The sequence below is a fragment of the Triturus cristatus genome, chromosome 4_2 (assembly GCF_964204655.1).
Source record: "Triturus cristatus chromosome 4_2, aTriCri1.1, whole genome shotgun sequence".
NCBI lineage: Eukaryota > Metazoa > Chordata > Amphibia > Caudata > Salamandridae > Triturus > Triturus cristatus.
In genome coordinates, this window is record NC_140586.1 from 899,785,206 (window position 1) to 899,807,484 (window position 22,279).

General features: G+C 46.9%; 1 protein-coding gene across 2 annotated transcripts in view; it reads right to left on the minus strand.

Moving 5' to 3' along the window:
- Positions 1 to 22,279, minus strand: part of KDM4A (lysine demethylase 4A) — a 612,801-nt gene that overhangs the window by 526,546 nt on the left and 63,976 nt on the right. For both annotated transcript variants that reach the window (XM_085602947.1, XM_085602948.1), the window contains exon 4: positions 3,901 to 4,015. In XM_085602947.1, the coding sequence (XP_085459073.1) occupies positions 3,901 to 4,015 (115 nt within the window). The remainder of the gene's footprint in view (positions 1 to 3,900; positions 4,016 to 22,279) is intronic.

Below are 22,279 nucleotides of genomic sequence, written 5' to 3' on the forward strand. Positions count from 1 at the left end.
AGGGTAGAATTAGGAACACCGAATGAGTCCAAGACTGAAAGAGAGAGAGTAGATTTAGGAGCACAAGATGAGTTAGATGTACACCACACTGTGACAAGTAATGACACTGCTTTAAATGTTTTCACAAATCTATTAGTGCAATATGTAGACACTATGGAAGTGAGTGATAGTTATGTATGTATGAAATTACCAGCATCAGTAGCGGAAGGTGTAACATACCACCATATTCCCTTGACTTATGGTATTTCTAGTAGCGTGTTAGCAAGTTTGTTTTATAAGACAGGAAAGTTACAATATTATTATTCTAATGTAGATGTGATTTTTTTCTGAGGTTCCTATGCGAAAGAGCATGAACCCAGTTCTTAGTACAAGAGATGCACAGTTTATGGGAGAATATTTTCTAACTATGAAAGCAATAGATATAGCTGAAGCACACATGCACAATTTAACATGTAAATTACGTGCAGAAAAGATATTTTTGAATTTAGCTGAGCAAAGGAGACAAGACATCCAAAGAAAGGCCCCTGAACCGAAACCTCAGATACCTCAATGGGCTGAGAAAGAAAATATGTATACAACTGGCAAGACTCATGCTGCTATGTCCCTAGACTTTGAAAAGAAAGGGAAAATCTGCCGCCATAGATTAAACACTGAATATAACAATGTATTTATTGGCTCCAGTGAATGTGAACATAATTTTCTAGTAACTGGGGGATGGGGACTAAAAGGTTGAACAGATAGAGTATTTCCTGGAATTTATTATGTATGTGGAGACAAAGCATATTTTAGGCTGCTGATCATTGGTACGGGGTTTTGCTATTTTGGAATAGTACTCCCAAAAGGTGTACCATGTAAAAAGAATCACTGGAAGCAATGAAAACGAAAAAGAACTAACACGTATGAAGAGAGCTAGTTTTTCAGAAATAGTAGGTGATATATTCAGTGCATGGATACCTTCAGTGGGAGTAACTGAACTCACGCACGATTTGTCAATTATCTACAGTGGTTGATCATCTATCGACTGATACTGCTGGAGGATTCTTAATGATTAATACAGAATTGTTTGTGATTAGATCTATGGTTTTGCAAAATCGACTTGCTCTTGATATATTATTGGCAAAAGAAGGCGGAGTCTGTAAAATTTTGAAAGCGCAACATTGTTGCACTTAGATTGCTGACAAAAGTGTTGAAATTGGAAGATATATTAAAAAACATTACGAAATTAGAGGAATATTTGAAACCACTGGAAGTTGACAGTGTATGGAAGAAATTAACAAATAGTATCACAACCATAGGCGGCTGATTTTCTACCCTAGGTAATAGTCTTATAGGTCAAATAATACTACCAGTATTAGGAATAACACTATTAGTTTTAGCAATAATGACATGGTTCAAGTGTTGCAAGAAAAGAAAAAGATATACAGTAAACAAAATGGGAAAGAAGAGAAAATACAATTAGAAGAAATGAAAGGAGACCTATACAAAAAGATGAAGAATTTACAAATTAACAACGAAAAAGAAAGAAAAGAAAGGGATGAAAAGATTTAAGAAGGAATTGAAATGTGCTAAAGTTGGCATCTGATTTGGTGGTGGGAAATTAGTGATGGCATAAAATGCCATCAGAGAGGGGACTGATGGAGAAAGGACTCCTAAAAAGAGACATGCTCGGAAGAAATTCCCTCAAATAACTCATAACTCTGTAATAATTGTGTTTGTAAGTACTAATTTGCACTACATGTTCGTACATTTGAATCTAGGGAAAGCTTGTGTATGTCTTATACTAACAAGTAACCCGAATGGCTCTAAAATGGCTGCTAAACGCGGGATTCAGCATTGCGCAAGTGTCTACTGCATCTACGTAGTATGACGTGCTGTCGCTTAGAGGGAAATCTTTGCAGCTGCGCAGTTGCTATTAAAATGGCCGCTTGAAACCCACATGATAACGCGCATGCTTTGCTGAAACTAAACCATGTAAGTTTACTAAAATGATAATGCAAAAGATTTATATAGGTAAATGGGAATAGAGTAGAGATAGGTGGTATACAGTGAAACCATTTTATTTTGATTTCTAACATATCTCTTTCGGACTTTACTATTAGTTCGTATTCGGGACTCTGAGGGTGACTGAAATCCGAACCCCACGTGACAACTGCACTTGCGCAGTTGTAACCCACCAGGAACCATAATGAAGCTCTTGAACCACAGCCAAGGTCACGGATGTTGCATGTCCTGGGAACCGAACTGTTTTCCACGGAACTGGAGGAAGCTGAGCCCTAAATCGCATACATTGTATTGATTAACTTGTGGATATGGGTGGGAAATAAAGCATGGGTAAGTAAATTAAGGGGCGGGAACATAGAACAATGAGCTTGAAGAAAAGTATTAAACTTAGCATGGTGTGATGAACATCTTCCCTTTCCCTGTCCAATCAGAATTAGGCCTTTTATGAACATTGAACAATTTGGGGGGGGGTGGTGGTTACCATTAGAAGAGTACAATTGAGGTAGTTTAGTTAGTTCAATACTGCTTATGCTGCAGAGATGCTGAGAGACCGAGATGCTGTCTGAGAATTGAGCAGATCCTAAAGAAGAACCGAACTACAGAACTTAGAACCAAAGCTAAATTAGAGAACATCGGGGAAGAATCAAGGAGGCACATATTAGAAGAACATCGCGGAAGAATCGAGGAGGAAAATAGTGTCAGAGAGGGGTGCGACGCAGGCGTCTTATCTAGAAGAGGTCACCTATCCTGTCCTGAATCCTGTCCTGAGCCTTTGTCACCCGATCTGTCCGAGGGTACCCTTTCCAATTCCTTGGTTAAGGGGTTGGTTTCCACACCATTCTAGGTAAATATAATTCTGTGTAGTATGTCATTGTACTGCTCTCTGTTTTTCTCCCTTTTCAGGTACTGTCATTATTATAACTTAGTCTGAAATCTCTAACTTGAATTGATTTTTCTTCCTTAAGAAAACGGTGTTCAAACTGTACTTTGCATTCTTTGGTTCACATGAAAATTACTATATAAACATTTAAACTCTTGAGTCAGTGGTCATTTAAAGTATATATTTAGATGGTATTACACCTATACTGCTAACAACTAGATCCATTGATCAAAAGAAATTATATACAGACTAAGGGTTGGTAAGAATTGGTAAAGTAAACATACCTCGCAGGTATCATCACAATCAATTGATTAGAGCGGAGCTTACTAGCATTGTATGAATGTTTAGGGCCCAGGCGAGTATGAGGATTGTGTGTATCTCTAGCTGGTAACCGCTCCGCTCCATCACTGGTACGACTAAGATGACCAGCCTGGCACATTAAAGAGAGACTAGCCTTCCACATTAAAGAGTACCATCTTGTGCAGCACACACACATGGAATCCAGGGGACTACAATGGATACTAACACACAGCAGCGTCACTCACAACAGTAAACCCACAAACACACTCAATATTCACTACAGGAATGTAGGAGGGGTCACAGTTAAATATCAGATTGCAGAAACCAGGATATGATAGGACCGTTGGAGGGGGCACATGTAACTTGGACAGAGTTAGGCAGAGTATTTATTTAACACAACACATATTTAGATTACAGTAGATATTAAACAAAATTAAGCATAGGAAGAGAATATGATTTGCCACGAATGCTATGGGGTTTGGTCAACTGCCAATGCCAGTAATAAAAGGTAGGTCTTTTCACTGCTAATCCATCGGCTGATGCCAGTGAGATGCTCTACAGTCAATAGGAGACACTCCGAAATTGTGTTCAGCCCAGAGCTTTGAAGTCTCCATACGAGGAAGAACATGTGAAGACTCCTCCTATGGGCTTCAAATTAACTAAACTCCTCCCACTTTAAACAATGTCACCAAATAGAGGGAGCGGGCACACTACTTTACCTTGTCATACAGTGATCCATTCACATCAGCGCCATAGATTGGAGGGTTGAATGTCAAATTCTTCCAGTATTTACGCTCCAAGTCCTCGAAGTCTGAATACCTTGGGGTGCAGTACCTGGAAAAGAGAACAGATGAGATTTTAAGTCACGGAATAGGGGGATGGGAGAGACACCTGTGGATCCAGGGCCCATATGCAATGGAAATACAATCTACAGTGGACTACTTGGCCTGGACTTGGATTAGTGACTGGGGGTTTAAAGTTAAGTTAATTCCAGAACTGCTATAGTATGGATGCTAATTCCAGCAGTTCCAGAGCAACTTCCTACAGCCGATGGGGAGGGGGGGGGGGGGGGGGGAGAAGCCACAACTGCATAGGTGGAGATCACAATCGTATGCAACATGCATACACGACTACATTCACTTGTCCAGGCACATATGTGAAGCCACGTACAAGCACACAAATGTACAGGTTACCGCCATGTATTTCCTCGACAGCTAATGACCCCGGTTCGGGAAACTATTCAGATTTTCTACTGAGTAAGCCACTGGGCCTCACCTTTCTAGACGACCAGGTAAAAAAGCCTAAATCCACAACTACAGTCTATACTGTTACCACTTCTAATCTCTTAATGCCTATGTTGAGAGGGCAGTAGCTACTCTCATTAAGAGGGGTGCTCCGATATCTCAACTTCGTAAAACAATCGTACCTCTAGCGGGCTCCGATGCTTATCAGGGCTTACTAAGGGAAAAAGAGAGGACCGTTCAGAAAATGTACAAGGACAGGGCAGAACGGCTTCTATAACCCTGGCATGCATGTTGTCACAACAGTATGTGTCACAGTCTTTTCTGCCTTTTCATGAATTAGAAAGAAGACATGAGCAGTGCTGGGGGTGAACTATCTAATTCCAATGACAAATCCAAAATCTCAGAGTAAGAATTGTACTCCCACTTGAAAAAGACTGAAAGGTTTTCTGCCCGCCTGCCATTGGATGCTTCACCCACACCCAGAGATAAGATTTCAATTACTTCCCCAAGTGAAGCAAATGAATTAACCACAACTTTTATCAACTGATTCTGTCATCCAAGATACAGCGTAACTCTCATTACTAATGATTCTGAGTGGGTTTCACTTCCAAAGCAGTTTTCTGCACACTGAGTGTGAAAGTTGCAGTGTTACGAGAATTGAGAGAAGTAGACTACTCCAAGAAAGACATAATCCAAAAGTTTTTATTCTAAATACTGAGCATTGTTACCTGAGCGCCATGGTGGAAAATCTAAAACACAGCAACTAATAAAGCCTAGTGAAGGCCCCTTCAAGTATCTCGACATTCACATAACATCCGACCCACAGATAGCATGGGACCTCAACACTGCTCCGATCCTGACCCACACACGTGTAAATCTCGCTAGCTGGGCTACCCTTCCCCCGATCTTGCCGGGCCGGATCGCCTTGTATAAAATGTTGGTCCTGCCCAGATTTCTTTACGTGTTATAGAATTACACTTTTGTTCTCCCCAACTCTTTCTTTCCCAATCTATGGCCACGAGGTTCTACTGGGCTTTCAGGTACCCCAGAGTCTCCCATACTAAATGCTCTGCCTCTTCAAACGATTGGCCCTGGTTCCCCCAACCTCCACCTATACTACTGTGCTGCACAAATGGTAGCGATTAACGACTGGCTGTTGGGGGATTGCCAGGATTCTTCCGGTCATCTAGAACTCCATATGCTAGAGAACTGGGATGTTTACCACGTACTCCATGTGAGGAAGCTCCCTGTCTCCCTCCCACAGATTTCCAAAATCCCTCTACCATGTTGGAAGGCAGCACTTTTCTACATCCGTTGCTTGGGTGTACTGGCAGCGCACACCCCTCTGTAGACCAAGCCTTGGCTGAAGTGGGTGGACCGCCTGGAGGGGTTCCGGGGTTAGGACCGGATAGGGATCAGTACGCTCAGGGACCTGAGGAACCGGGACCACATAGTTTACTTTGATTATCTCAAAGCCAAATATGACCTCCATAACTCCCAACTCTTCCAATACTTGCAGGTGAGGCACGCCCTTGACGCACATAAAGAGTTGCTCACGATGGTCCCCGAAGATAACCTCGTAAAGATATGGGTGACAATATAACCCTTGGGCCAACTGGGAATTTCCTAGCTATACCACTCACTTCTTAATGCCCCGGACCCTCTCTTTAAACTTGGAGAGTGCTGAGGGAGTGTCCTGGGGCAGGTAAACGATGATGATTGGTGCGACCAGAAGATGGCCTCGCGCATGCTGACCATACCCTCTAATCTCTCGCTCATCCAGTGCTAAAAAAAATAAACTGGTGACATTTTTCAGTCATGTCTTGTGGCAAAGTGGGTTTCTGTCGCAGTACACCCCCACTTTATGCCTGGTCTTTAATACAACTGTAGAGTATTGTGTCCCTGCTGTCTAGGTTCCCAGTACCAGTGTTCTTTACCTAAAACTGTTCCACAATTGGCAACTTCAGCCCCCTGTAAGTCTATAAAAAATGGTACCCTTGGTACCTAGGGCATGGAGACTGAAGAGGGTCCCCTAGGGACCCCTCGACAAGGCCATGCCACTGCCCCTGCATCTGGCATGCCCTGGTGTAGTGAGAAACGACAAAGTCAACATGGCACACTGCTTGTGTGCCATGCCAACCAGCACTGCCTAAGGTATATGTAAGTCACCCCTCTAGCAGGCCTTACAGCCCAAAGGCAGGGTGCACTTTATCACAGGAGTGGACATATCTGCATAAGCAGATATGCCCCAACAATATTTAAGTCTAGTCTTAGATATTGTAAGTGTCAGGGCAAGCCATAGAGAGTACATGGGCTGGAAACGCAACAACTCGAGTTCAACACCAACATGATGGCTTCCCTGAAACCAGGAGTGTTTGGTACCAAACAACTCCTCTCAATAAACCCACAGTGATGCCATTGTGGGATTTATTGAAACATGTACCCAGAAGGCAAATAAGAGGTGCCCCCTGAAAACCTACCAACCCTGTTGTTGAATGGCTTTAGGCAGCCTGCCACCGCCAGACATGTTTCTGGACGCCTCTGCGGCCAGAAACAAGGCACATCCTGGGCGGAGGTGTCACACCATCTCCACCAGGATAGGCACAGTGCTCGAGAGGAAAGCTTCAAAGGCCTGCCGCCTTTGTAATGTGATCTTCCCAGCCTCTGCTGCTAGCAGAAGATGGAAGCTCCTCATTTACATCACCACTTTGTACGGGGAAACCTAGGAAGAATAGGTGTGCCCATCTCTGCCAACTCCACCCCTAACGGGCAGGAGGCGAGGTGAAGCACATTTTTCAGTCCCCGCCATCATGAAGATGGTGGGACTCCTCCAATCAGGGCTAGGACGATACCCCCTCCCACAGAATGGTGGCATAATTTAAGGTGTAGACACCCAAGGGAAGGTGCCCATTGGCTCCACCTTTCACTCCCATAAAACACCCCAAAATATATTATTTAGGTGGCTCCCCCAGAACCTGAAACTAGTTCCTGCCGACCTAAGAAGAGAGAGGACGAAGAAGACGCCGTGCAGAGAAGACTGAAGACACCTACTGACTCGGCGCCCAGCTCTACCATCCTGTCTGCAGCTTCGAAGAGCCTGCGAATAAAACGACCTGTCCTGCAGCTAGTGACCACCAAAACCCCTGGGAGGGCTGTAAGAAACTGGCTCTATATATACTACACCAAAATGAGATATAGTGTGTGTAGAGTCCAAGTGACCCCAGAGGTAGGCAGAGGTTAAAGTTAGATAGAACCTTACTATCTAATTGTGGTAGGGTGGTCGAGCGGTCTCAAAGGACAGTGTTAAGCATTTGATGTACACACTCAGTCAGCAAATGAATTCACACTCTCAATAACTGAACTCTAGGCCAGTTGTGTTTGTATAAAAATATATACGGTTTTATTTTAGACCCAAGCAAGCCTGGCTCAGGTAAGTATTAAATACTTTTCATCAATAAGTTACTGGATATAGAACAGTTTGAAAATGCAAAAGCAATTGTACTTTGATTTACAGGGGATGCAGTAGGTTGCAACACAGCACATTGAGATGAATAGGCTTTTTCAGGTAATTACAGGTAAGTTACTTTTTACGTTACTTTTCTAACTCAGTGCTGGATACCTAGATTCAGCACTGGGACATTTCCTGGAAACAGGTAAGTAATTACGTTTTGGTTATTCGCATTATTTTTAAAGAATAATTTTAGATTTCAAAACTCCACACTTGGTCGTTTTTTAGAAAAAAAACAGTGCATTGAAATGAATAGGCTTTTTCAGGAAATTACAGGTAAGTTACTTTGTACGTTACTTTTCTAACTCAGTGCTGGATACCTGGATTCAGCACTGGGACATTTCCTGTAAACAGGTAAGTAAATACGTTTTGGTTATTTAAGCGATTTTTAAAGAATATTTTTAGATTTCAAAACTCCACACTTAGAAACGTTATCCTTTGGATGGAAAACAGGTTATCGGTTCACAGGTAAGTAATTGACTGTGTGAGTTAAGGTTCTGGGGTTAGACTCAGGGGTCCCCCAGGGTCAGTGATGCTCTATTGTTGCACCCTCAGCGGCACTAGGGGGGCTGGGTGCAGAGCGTTGAGGCCCAATGTTATCCAATGGGGGATATGGGGCCTCCGGTTGGTGGCTGCTGGCAAGCAGGCCACTGGGTTGTGGGAGCAAAGCTCCTAGGGTTAAGGTTAGGGCAAATGGGGAAACAAAGTAGCACAAAAGGTGCACCCTCATCGGCACTGGGGCGCCCGGGTGCAGAGTGGTGTTTCGACGTCAGGCACCCTGTTGTTTTCTATGGAGAATCTCCGGTTTGCAAAAGCACTGCAGGCAGAGAGACGAAGGACTTCTGGGTGCGACCACCACTTGGAGAGGTAAGTTGGGAAGTTAAGGGTTGGTTAGGCACCGTCAGTTTGGGCACACAAGGCCGTGGGGCATCGGGTGCAGGGGTGCATTTTGGAGTTGGATCTTCTTACCAGCTCCTGGTCGCGGTTAGGGTGGCCTTCTGGATTTAGGCTGCAGGCGTCGGCTTGAGGCAGCTCAGGGGTCGCCGGATCTTGGGTCAGGATCGTGTGGTGACCTTGTGGTGTTTTTCCACTCTAGCTCGCGCCGGGTTCCGCAGGTGCAGATTCGCGGTCTCTAGCTGGTGCCAGAAGCTGCAGTTTGAACAAATCCGGTGTTCTCGGGAGATGCAGTCTTTAGAAGTAAAGGCAGGCAGGTCCACGGTGTTTCCGGGATTTAGCAGGTGCAGGTTCGAGGGGGGAGACAGGCCGGTAGGGCTGGGGCCAAGTCAGTGGGCGTCGTCCTCTTGTTAGCTCTGCACGGATCTTCAGTCCTTCTTATCTTCTTTCTTGCCTGGATCTGAGGAAGCAAGGTTCAGGGTGCTGCCCCCTAAATACTAAATTTAGGGGCATTACAGGTAGGTAAAGGGCAGGGACCTATGGGTTCCTTCCCTGCGGTGGGTACACCCCCTAATCTGCCACTCTCCAGTGGGGGGGGGGGGGGGGGGGGGCAGGAGCCTGTCCCTGGTTGGCTGGGCCTCACCCATCCTCAAGATGGCGGGGACTCGAGATTGTGCTTCACCTCGCCTCCCCCACCTGAGGGGTGGAGTTGGCAGAGGAGGGCACACTTCTCTTCCTCACTTGTTTTTCCCGCTGGTTTTCCCGCCCAAGGGGGGTGGTAGAACCAGTGGGGACCAGTTGCTGAAAGCAGCAATTGGTCTGGAGAGGCTCACAAAGGCGGCATGCGTTTGAAGCCTCTCCTTCGTGAACCCTGCCCATCTGGGGGAGGAGGATTGGCACCTCGTCCCAGGATGTGCATTGTTTCAGGCCCCCGAGAGCAGCAGCTCTCGATCCAGAAACAGGTCTGTTGGTGGCAGCCTAGGCAGCCACTCAGTCAGGTCACTAGAAGTTGGTTGAGTTTCAGGGGGCATCTCTAAGATGCCCTCTGTTGTGCATTTTGCATTAAATCCCACACTGGCATCAATGTGGGTTTAATGTGCTGTGTAGTTTGATACCAAACTTCCCAGTCTTCGGTATAGCCATTATGGTGTTGTGGAGTTCATAATGACAAACTCCCAGCACAATATACTCTTAATGGCAGCACTGCACTTACAGTGCCCAGGAATGGACTTGGGCACTGTAGGGGTACAGGACTCATGCACCTGTACCCTCACCACTGGCATAGGGCACCCAGCTAGAGGGGTGACTGATGTATGCCAGGGCAGTGGTTTGTGGGCATGGCACACAGGGATGTGTGCCATGTCGACTCTTCACTTTGTTCTGCACCAAGACACGCAGCCTGCAAAGGCAGTGTGTGAGTGTCAGAGTGCAGGACCTCGAACGGTGGCACAAAAAGTGCTGTAGCCCTTAGAGGCCTTCTCTGGTCACAGTGCCCTGGGTACCTGTGGTACCATTTACCAGGGGCTGACATGTGGCCAGAGATGCCAATTGGGTTTTAGGCTTCAATGCAGTTTTAGGGAAAGAACATAGGCCCTGGGTACCTGATTAGCAGGAGCCCAGGGCACTCAGTCAAAGAACTTCAGAAATTCAGCAAGAAGTGGGGGCATACCATGCAAGAGAGGGGGCACTTGCTCACAAGGGCGGCTGAATGACTCCCAAAGACAGCAGATTTGTCCCCAAGAAACCAAGACCAAGGACTCCGGTGTACTCTGGAACCGCAATCCCTGACCACTCTGCACCACACACCTCCGGCCTGCGTTCAGGTGGCCCACCGGTCCAGAAGAGGTTCCCCAGTTATCCAGAGTCCATCGTTGCCTGACCCCTCCTGGACTATATGACGACGACTGCAGTGTGAATCCAAAGGCTCCACCCAACAGCAACCGGCTCTGGTAATAGAAACCCCACGTCAAAGTACACCCCTGCACCCGAAGCTCCTGGGCTTTGGAGAGCTCGACTGAAGGTGTCCCTGCAACCCACAGCATTCAAACTTACCTCAGCTGTCACTGGTGTTCTTCGTGCAGCCTCCTTTTCAATGCCTGCAGGCTGTTTTCAAAACCAAGTTCCTCCATTTACTTGCATTGGACGCCAGACACAGTGTATGCACCCTGCCGCCGCTGCGCCGCTAATAGTGTATGTATGGTGCTGCCTTGTGCGCCCCCGTGCTTGCCAATCTCCAAAGCTTGAACCCTGCAGCCGCTTTACGTACCTGCAGGCAGCGTTTCTTCAAGGACCCCCCAGTCTCTATTGGTTAACATTACGCCAGAGCTCAAGATTTTACCTCTGCACCTGCCCGCCCCTGGTGGTGCAGTGTTTGTGTTCACCTGAACCTTGCCCTCTGCTGACCTTCAACCCTGAAAACTGGAACTTTAAGTTGTGTACTTACCTGCAAAACTGCATTATTGTTTTCCTCCAATAGCTTAACATTGCAAAGACTGAAAACTGCAGTATGTACACTTTTAACCTGAAAAGTACTTCGACTTAAAAACCTACTTGCTTCTATGAAAGTTTTCTGGTCTTAGTAAATAAATATACCAAAGTACTATTTTTAAAATCTGGTCTTGGATTTATTCACGGAGTGTGTGCATCATTTATTGCCACTGTGTGTACAAATATACTAACACAACCCTCTGATAAGCCTAACTGCTCACCCACACTATCACAAAAAGGTGCATTAGTATTATCTAATTAGTCTCTGTACAAGCTCTCAACAACCGCTGTAGTAAAGTGCCCCTTTTTGAATGGTTGTCCCCCACTTTTTGCCTGATGTTGATGCTCTTTGACTAAGTGTGCCCTGGGTTCCTGCCAACCAGGTACCCAGGGCCTATGTCCTTTCCCTAAATCTCTACTGTTGCAAACCCAATGGGCAACTCTCTGGCCACATGAAAGTCCCTTGTAACAAGTACTATGGGTACCAAAAGCAATGTGACTAGGGAAGGCCTCTAAGGACTGCAGATCATATTGTGCCACGCTTAGAGGCTCTGTATCTTAAACACACACACACACACACACACACACACACACACACACACACATACTACTTTCACAGGCTACGTGTTTTGGTGCAGAGCAAAGTCAAGAGTCGACATGGCACACATCTCTGTGTGCTATGCTTACAACCCACTGCCTATGGTATATGTAAGCCACCCCTCTAGCTGGGTGCACTATACCACTGGTGAGGGCACAGGTGCATGAGCCCTGTACCCCTATAGTGTCTAAGCCCATTCTTAGACATTGTAAGTGCAGTAAAGCCATAAAGAGTATATGGCTTGGGAGTTTGTCATTACGAAATCCATAGCACCATAATAGCTTTATTGAAATCTGGGAAGTTTGACACCAAACTTCTCAGCACATTAAACCCACACTGATGCCAGTGTGGGATTTAATGCCAAATGCACGCAGAGGGCATCTCGGGGATGCACCCTGAAAAACGACTTGACTCTAGTGTCTTGGCTGACTGGCTGCTCGCCAGCTGCCACCACCAGACATGTTTCTGGACCCCTCAGTAGAGAGACTCCTGCTCTCGGGGTCCTGAAATAAAGAACATACTGGGTCGAGGTGCCAAACCTTCTCCCCCAGGTTGGACAGGGTCCACGAAGGGAAAGGTTCAAAGCCTTTGTGAGCTGACTCACCAATTTGCTGCTCCCAGCAAACTGGCCCTCACCGGTTCAGACCCCCAAGCTGGAGGAGGAATTGGCTGGAAAAACATGATAGGAGGAGCGGTGTGCCCGCCTTTGCCTACCCCACACCTCAGATGGGGGAGACAAGGCAAAGCACAACTCTCAGTCCCCGCAATCTTGAAGATGGAAGGACCCATTATGCTCCCCCTCCCACTGGAGGGTGGTATAATAGGGGCTGTACCCACCCCAAGGAAGGGATCTATTGGTCCCAAGCTATACCTACCTAAAACGCCCCTAAAATTAGTATTTAGGGGCAACCTCGAACCTTGCCTCCTCAGACAAGCAAGAAGAAGAACCGAAGAGTCGTGCGGAAGGAAGAAGAGAAGGTCACCAACTGACTTGGCCCCAGCCCTACCGGCCTGTCCCGACTTCCACCTGCTCCAGCGGAATCTCGGGGTGTCCTGCAGCCAGCAGCCCCCAGAACCCTTAGGACATGCCCTGCCTTCCCTACAAAGACTTAGTCTCTTGTTAGCACCGGAATTGCTCAAGAACCAGATTCTGGCTCTGGTCGAATCTGTGAGTTTGCACCACCCTGCACCAGATGCCCACGGACCCTGTTTAAGTAGCCCAACACCCTGAGGTCTACCCGGCGATCCTGACATGCGATCTGGTGATCCCTGACCTACCTCAAGCCTGCCGATGACGTCTGCAGCCTCTATCTGGAGGATCCTCGACAGGGCCTGGTAAGGAAAACCCGACTCCTAAAGACACCCCTGGACCCAGCACCCCTTGGGGTGGCCCAAACGACGGTGTCCAGGAAACCCCCTGCATCCCAGGTTACCGCTACAACCGGTGGTTGCCTCCAGAATTTTTTAGCCCCTGAGCCTGTAGTGTTTGTTCTGATTGGAGCGTCCCCGTTGAAAACAGTAGGGCACCCCACGTCGATCCTGCACCCGGCCGCCACTGAGGAAGCACCTTGTGTGCTAACTTGGATCCCCCTTTGCCCTGAGCTTAACCCCAGGAGCTTTGCTGCCTCAATCTTGTGGACAGCCCGAGAGCAGCCACCAACCGATGGCCCCATAGGCTAATAATGGGCCTAAGCACTCTGCACCCAGCCGCCTAGTGCCACTGAGGGTGCTTTTTGTGTGCATCCTTGACCCTGGGGGAACCCTTGTTCTAACCCCTGACAATCACCCCTCAAGACTATGTACTTACCTGCAAACCGATAACCTCATTTTTCTCCATAGTATTGCATTGACTGTTTTCCTCTGAAAAACTTTCAAGTGTTGAGGGTGTTTCTAGGAAACCTAAGAAACGGTTTTGATAAAAACTGCTTTACTTACCTTTTATCTAGGAAATGTCCCAGTGTGATATCTAGGCATATCACACTGAGTCGAAAAAGTTATCTAAAAAAGTACTCTGAAAAGTAATCAAAAGTAATCCAAAAGTAAACTCAACTGTAACTGAATCTTTGCACAAACCTGTAACAAAAGTCAAACATCCAGCTAGCTTGTTAAACAATCGGTCATGAAAAAGTACAATTTTGTATCAAGTCTTGCTTGGTTCTAAAAATAAAATACAACTAAAATATTTTTGATATAAACAATTGGTCTGAGTTCAGCCTTTGAGTGTGTGACATCATTTCTTGCCTGAGTGTGTACAATAAATGCTTAACACTACCCTCTGATAAAGCCTTACTGCTCACCTACGCTCCCTCTAATAGAGAGCTAGGTATTATCTACTTTTACCTCTGTGAGCCTATGGGAATCCACTGGACTCTGGGCACACTATACCTTACTTTGGTATAGTATGTACAGAGCCAGCTTCCTACACTACACACTATACCCCTTTGTGGTATAGTATATGGTGAGCCAGCCTCTCTCACCTTTTCAATGATGGATTTATCTGTCTGGTCTAGTTAAAAACATTATGGAGCAAAATGGGTAAGGTCTTCAGGCATTTCACCCATTTATTTCTTTAAAATAATACCTTTCAATAGGTTTCTCTAAGAGGAAGCGGCATGGATGGACATCATGTCGGAAATACACTCTCGGGTGGAGACTGCTGGCTCGCAGAGGAGCCAAATAAAATGAATAGCACATGCAGTCAGCTCTCCTGATGCTTTAGTTGTGTGCCTGGTAAAGGTGCTACTCACATAATTACATTACATACAAACAGGCATTTCGGTTTTCAGTTTCTATTCACTGTGGATTCCAGTGGCGATTTTCCCAGGGTGCTCCAATTTTTTCAAAACAAGTAAAAGTCAGTGGTCATCAATCACTGTTACCTTTTTTATGCTTCGTAAAAAATCATGGATAGTGTTTTTCCGGTTCTTAAAATTATTTGGCTTTCAATCAATCAATCCGGGGTTTTGAAGTGCACTACTCAACCGTGAGAGTCTCAAGGCGCTGGGGAAAAAGAGGAGGGGGGTTTGAGCAGCTCCGTAGAATATTCAAAGAGCCAGGTCTTGAGGTCCTTTCTGAATTAGTGCAGTGTCGGGCTTTGTCGGATGCGGAGGGGGAGTTAGTTCCAGGTCTGAACCACCAGGTAGAAGATCTGCCACCTGCTCTGTCTGGCCCTGTGGATGCAGGGGACCGTGGCTAGGACGTGGTCTGCAGAGCAGAGGTATCACTTGGGGGCACGGGAGGAGATTCAGTCGTTGAATTATTGGGGTCCGGTGTTATGGAGGGCTTTGTAGGCAGGTGTGAGCAGTTTACAGGTTATTCTTCTTTCGACGGGGAGCCAGTGGAGGTCACGGTGGGTGTTGGGTGATGTGGTCATGTCGTGGGACGTTGAATCAGTCTCGTTGTGGCGTTCTGGACAGTCTGGAGTTTGCGGAGGAGTTTTTTTATTAATTCCAGCGTTGAGGGCATTTCCGTAGTCCAGTCTGCTGGTGATGAGTGCATGAGCGATGGTCTTCCTGGAATCGGTCCGTTTGAAGGTTTTGTGAAGGATGAGGAGGGTGTTGAAGGAAGTGGAGGACACGGCGTTGATCTGGCGGTTAATGGTGAGTGAAGAGTGGAGAATGATGCCGAGGTTGGGTGCGTGGTCCGTTGGGGTGGGTGGGTTTCCGAAGGCGGGGGGCCACCAGGTGTTGTCCCATGCGGAGGGGGTGGAGCAGAGGATGAGGACTTCTGTTTTCTCCAAGTTGAGGGGAGAAGCCAGCTTACGTATTTATATGCATACCGTTAGCTATAGCGACTATGGTGACAGCAAATGCTGCTGCTATATAAATAACCATATGGCGGTGGTTATAAAAAATACAAACCCTTCATGATCTGCAGGATGAGTTTGGTTGTATGGTTCAGTTCACACCGTGAATGAAGTTTATGTTACACTGTTTGACCATGTGTATGGGATTTTGTGTTTATTTAAAAACCACACATTGATTGTAAGCCTTTGTTTATTTGAAAACAGTGCCAAGGAAGTACCCCTCCTGGGGATACTTTCCCTTTGGATTATCTGAAGCCACACTGTTCTTTTCCATTTTTCACCTTGTGGAGAAGAAGAAACACAGCTCATTGTTTTTCCAATAAATATGTTCACAGGAGTTTGTGCAGGTGATGCTGAGAACTGTCAAGTCTTGTTTTGGCAACGTATGTTCCAAGCTTTATTTTCACATGGAGGTAGTTGGAATGAAAGTTGAACTTGGTGATCCAGAGGTTGTGTCATGAATGTATCATGTGTCAATGCATAGGCTACGAATGAGCCCCTGCACTTATTTTTGCTGAAATTGTGTTGTCTGAAAATACTAGGAAACACAGCACAGTGGTTGCCTCTTCAAGCTTCAGTTTTTTTTAAACTTTATTTTTCATTTTATAGTAACAGGTACTTCTCATAAATGTTGGTCCACAACTACATCCCATTTTTCATGCAGATGTACAATGAGTAATTGCAGGGGCATTTATACCTCTAGTTGTGGAGCTCGGGTTCCGAATCTAATCAGTGCAGGTGCCACCACGGCCCATTCAGCTGCAACTAATGTGTCCCTACACCAACACCGTGGGCCTGGGTAGTGTGACTTATTACGCAGATTTTGAGGTGGCAGTGCCCTCAAGTGTGAGAATAAAGTTGTGCAGAGGTTGCCATATGCCGCGCTGGCGGGATGTGGGCAGTTGTAGGTTTGCGTACAATTCGCAATTTGTGTTGCACTAGATCAAGCTATTTAACCAAGTATTGAGCGTGGGTGGGTGACAGCTACCCCAGTGTATGGCAACCTCCCTTTTGGCGAGCAGAAGTGCATTAGCAATGAAGCTGCGCAACGCAGCCGGGATTTCTTGAGCAAACCCCAGGAGCGCTAATAATGGCAAAAACGTGAGGGTCATGTGGGTCAGTTCTTCGAAAATGGTCTGACAGTTTTGGGATACCCTCTCGCAGGTCCATGCCATATGGGCAAAATCAGCTGATGGTAAGTGGCAATTGGGGCAGGAGTGGGGGCAGGAGGGGTCCATCTTATGTATTGTAGGTGGCATGGCGTATGTTTGCCGCAGGAATTTAAAGTGGAGCATTTTGTGGCAATGGTTGAGGGATATTAATCTCGTTTGCATACAGCACTTTTGCCATTGAAAATCGATTAGCAGACGTCCTAGATCTTGCTCCCAGGCTGCGGTGATACCAGCATCCAGTATAGTAAGCACGTGAAGACATTATTATTGGTATGTGGATATCAGGTGTTCCCCGCCAGTTATCTGTGATAAGCAACGTCAGGGATGCATAGTCATCCGGCACGAAAGGGTAGCTGTAAATCTGGGCTCTGAGACCCCATGCAGCCGCCAGACGAATTGGTCCAGTATAGGAGCATCTTGAAATTGGGTGTCTTTTGACCGTGAAAATGCGTAGCCATCTGGGAAGAGGTCCCCGATGGTGGCAAGGGAGTACCGGGTTAGGGTGAGTCGGACAAGGGCCTCTTGCATAATAGGCAACCGCGGGTTTGAACCAGGGTATGGCAGACGAGTACAACATATGGCCTCCTTTCATTCTAATCAGTCATTGCCAGGCCCAACTGGTTGTAGACACCATCTGAATGTCACGAGAAACGCCCGGAAGCCCCGCCGGCAACAGCGCAGCCAGTGGAGTTAGGTCATCAAGGTCTGCTTCTGGCTTAGTGTACGTATGCGGGCTTCTGAATGGTACCAGTGATATGCAAAGCTGCACTGAGCCACCAAGTAATATAGATCGAAGTTAGGGAAACCGGAGCCCCACGCTCATATGGCAGCATCATTGCATCCCAAATGATTCTTTGCTGTTTGCCTCCCCCCCCCCCCCTCTCCCCCCCACCACCACCCTGACGAGCTTAATAAGGTGGTTGCGAAGTGTTGCAAGGACAGCGTTGGTCAGCGGGATAGGGATGTTTTGGATCAGGTGTAAAAACATTGGGGTAGGACCACCATTTTGACAATGGCTATCCGGCCTGCCATAGATATACGAAGAGTGAGCCAGCCTTCGACCAATACAGACAGTTTATACAGCGCTGGAACATAGTTGCAACGTAGTATCTGCTTTTTATCTCTATGAATATGTACCCCTAGGTACCCAAGTCGTCACACCACACTACAGGAAAATCGCAGTCAAAGCTGCTTGCTGTAGACGTCAAGGGAAATCAAGGGAGAAATCTCAGATTTACCCAAATTTATATGTAGCCCAAGCAGGGCTCCATATCCGATGACTTCCCATACTATGGGTGCTAGGTTCTCGCTCGGGTGTAACATGTAAAGGACAATGTAATCCGTATAACGCGTTATCAGGAGTGGTCCAGTTTTAAACTGCAATCCTCTGTGGAGGTGCTTCTCCTCCAAATATCGCACAAGGGGGTCCAGGGCAATGACAAACAGTAGGGGCGACAGCAGGCACCCTTGTCTAGTGACCAGTTTTAGAGAGAAGGTGTAGGAAGCTGGCTTTCTGTAACCCTACGCCCCCACCCACTGTTTGCCAGATTTCTGATGCACTTTGAGTTGATGTTGCCTGGGTCACTGCCAATCAGGTTCCCTGGGCCTGTGTTCTTTCCCAAATCTATACCTTTGTACCCCCGATTGGCACCTCTCTGGCCACATGTAAGTTCCTTGTAAAAGGTACCATGGGTACCAAGGGCACTGATCAGGGAAGGCCTCTAAGGGCTGCAGTACATATTGTGCCACCCTTAAAGGTCCTGTACCTTTACACACACTGCCATTGCAGGCTGCGTGTTTTGGTGCAGAGAAAATTGAAGAGTCAACATGGCCCACAGTAAAGCCAGGCCATAAAAGAGAGTATGGTCTGGGAGTTTGTCATTACGAACTCCTCAGCACCATAATGGCTTTACTGAATTCTGGGAAGTTTGGTATCAAACTTCTTAGCATAATAAACCCACACGGATGCCAGCGTGGGATTTATTATACAATGCACTCAAAGGGTGTCTTAGAGATGCCCCCTGAAAAACAATCGGCCTCTGGTCGGTTCCCTGCCTGGTAGACACCAGCCTGCCACCACAAGACATGTTTCTGGAGCCCTGAGTGGGAGCCTTCGTTCCCTGAACCCAGAATCAAACCCTTTCCTGGGCAGAGGTGGTCACAACTCCCCAATGTCAGGAAGAGCCATCTGTGGCAGGGGAGCTTCAAAGGTCTTGCCGCCTTTGTAATGCGACCCCCCAGTCTCTCCTGCTATCAGGAGCAGACCCCCTTCCTGCCTCCACTCCTTTTCAGCGCGAAGACAGGCGGGAACAACTAGAGCAGCCCAGAAGGTTTACCCACCTCTGCCGCCCCACCCCTCAGGTGGGGGAGGCGAGTTGAAGCCCATTCTTCAGTGCCCGCCCTCTTGTAGATGGCAGCCACTCTCCAATCAGGTTTAGGGATTGTGCCCACTCCCTCATGTGGGGTGAGCACACCAATGGTGTAGTCACCCTAAAGTCAGTTGCCCACTGGCTACTGACCCAGAGACCCCTAAAACGCCCCCTAAATACAGTATTTAGGGGGCAGTCCTGAACCAAGAAGGCAGATTCCCGCAACCTACGAAGAAGGTAAGAAGATACCCAGCAGAGGAGACTGCAGAGAATTACTGTTTTGGCCCCAGCCCTACTAGCTCGTCTGTAGTTTCTAGAGATCCTGTGCCAAAAGTCGCCTTGTCCTTCAGCCAGCGACCTCCAGAACCCTGGGAGGACTGACTGCCTTCAACGAAGACCAGATCTCCTGTGAACAGCAGCTTTGTTCAAAAGAAACTCCCAAGACAGGCTCTGAGTCTGCTGACGACAAAGAAACCCTATGCCTGGAACCACCACTGCACCCGACACCTACGGCCTGAATACTGGTTGCTAACCGGTCCCAGCGAGGCCCCCAGCGCTCCAGAGTCAGAGTTCACGGTGGGTTGACCCCTCCAGTACTCCCCGACGTCACCTGCAGCCTCTGCACAGAGACCCCCCCCCCCCAACCGCAAGTGGCCCGGTAAGGTGAAGTCCAACCACAAAAGACACTCCTGCATTAAGCCGCCCTGCTGACTGGAGAAAAGAACCCGAGGTGCACCTACGTAACCGAGCCCTCCAACTTACCTACCCAGCTCTTGGCTCCTCCCAGGAATACTCCTGGACCGAGACTGCAGCCAAAATCCAAAAACGGCAACTCCAATTGAAAACAATAGGGCACCAGAGGCCGAAACAGCACCCTGCACCCGGCTGCCCCTGTGCCGCTGTGGGTGCTTCTTGTGTGCTAAATCGGATCCCCCTTAACCCCGGGCTTAAGTCCAGGAGCTTTGCTCCCACAACCTTGTGGCCTGCTCGTGAGCAGCCACCAACCGGAGGCCCCCTAGCCCCTACCGAATAACAGTGGGCCTCAGAACTCTGCACCAGGCCGCCCTGGTGCCGCTGAGGGTGCTTTGAGAATGCATCCTAGACCCGGGGGGGGGGGAACCCTGGTTCTAACCCCAGAATAACAACTTCCACAACCAAGTACTTACCTGTAAACCGATAACTTCATTTCCTCGCATAGGATTGCATTGACTGCTTTTCTATGTGGAGTTGGTTTGTATGAAACTCTAAGAAACTGCAAATATATAAAAACTGATTTACTTACCTTTTCTCTAGGAAATGTATAAGTGATATCTAGGCATATCTGTGAGAAAGTGGCTCTGTATATACTGCTCCTTAAAAGGTACAGGGTGTACAGAGTCCACAGTCCCCCAGGGTTTGACCGAGGTTAAAGTTAGATATAACCTTACTCTCTAAAGTGGTAGCTTGGTCGAGCAGTAAGGCAGTATCAGAGGACAGTGTAAAGCAATTGTTGTGCACACTCAGTCAGCAAATGGTCTCACACACTCAATAACTGAACTCTAGGCCAATGATTTATATATAAAAAATATATGCTTGTTTTATTTTAGAACCAACACTTGGATTTAAAATATACATTCTCAGCATGAGATGTTTCATATAAATACTTTTGCAATATGCAATTGGCTTTTGTAAACAGTTACCAGTGGTTGCAATAGGCAACTCTATTTTAAACACAACAATGCATTGAGCTCAATGATAAATTCAAGTTATTTGTAACAGATTACTTTTTAGATTACTTTTGGAATTCCAGGACTGGATCCTAGATTCAGTCCTGGGTCAGTATTCAGAATCAAGTGATGAAAGTCGACTTAAGTACTGTAATGATTTTTAAACAATATTTAGCTATTATAAAAGTTGACACTTAGAAAATATTTCAAGGGAAAACAGTCAATTATTCCCTATGGAAGAAAATTCAAGTTGCAGGTATAGAATGTTCTAGTTACTTTTGTAATCCAGTACTGGGTGCCTAGACTCAGTACTGGTACCTTTATACAAAACAGGTAAGTAATTACGTTTTCAGATATTATACGATTTTTGAAGTATATTTAAAGATTGCAGAAATCGACACTTAGAAGAAATTTCACAGAAAAACAGTCAATGGTTTCCTATGGAAGAAAATTGGGTTACAGGTAAGTACAGTTGTAAGTATTTTTCAGAGTCAGTGCTGGGCACCAAGATCCAGCACTGGGAGCTCACCTAAGAGCAGGTGAGTAATTTCGTTTTCGTTACTCGGTTGATTTTTGGTGAATATTTTAAGATTTGAAAAGTCCACACTTAGAAGAAATTTCAGGAAAAAGCCAGTCAATGTTACCCTACGAGGAAAATAGAGTTTGCGGTTTAAGGGTAAGTACTCGACTGGCAGAGTTGAGGTTCTGGGCATAGACTCAGGGGTCCCCCAGGGTCAGGTAGGTACAGTTGGTTCACCCTCAGCGACTCTAGGACGGCCGGGTGTAGAGAGAGTTAGGCCCAATGTTATCCTGTGAGGGATAGGGGGGCCTTGGTTGGTGGCTGCTGACTGGCAAGCCACGCGGCTGTGGGAGCTGAGCTCCTAGTCTATTACTCAGGGCAAGTGGGGAAGTGGGTAGGTGTAGAGTTTTCACTGCCAGGGCCACTCGGGCGGCTGGGTGCAGAGTGCTTTTGAGCCGTCGGGCGCTCAATTGATTTCAATGGGAAATCTCCGGTTTAGAAAATGACTGCAAGCTCGGGGACGAGGACTCTTCAGGTGCCACCACCACTTCAAGAGGTAAGTTGGGTAGTTGGAGGATAGGTAGGTACCCCGGGATTGGGCACAGGGGGCCGTGGGGCGCCGCGTGCAGGGGTGCCTTTTGGTGTCGGGAAATCTTACCCTCTGTTGATCGCGGTTGGGGGGTGTTAGACCTGTCAGCCCTTTGGGTGGTCCCTCCTCTCCATTATTTATTTTGTCCCACTTTTGCCTCAAGCCCTGTTAGTATTTTTCCTTTTTGGGAACCACCAGACTTTTTA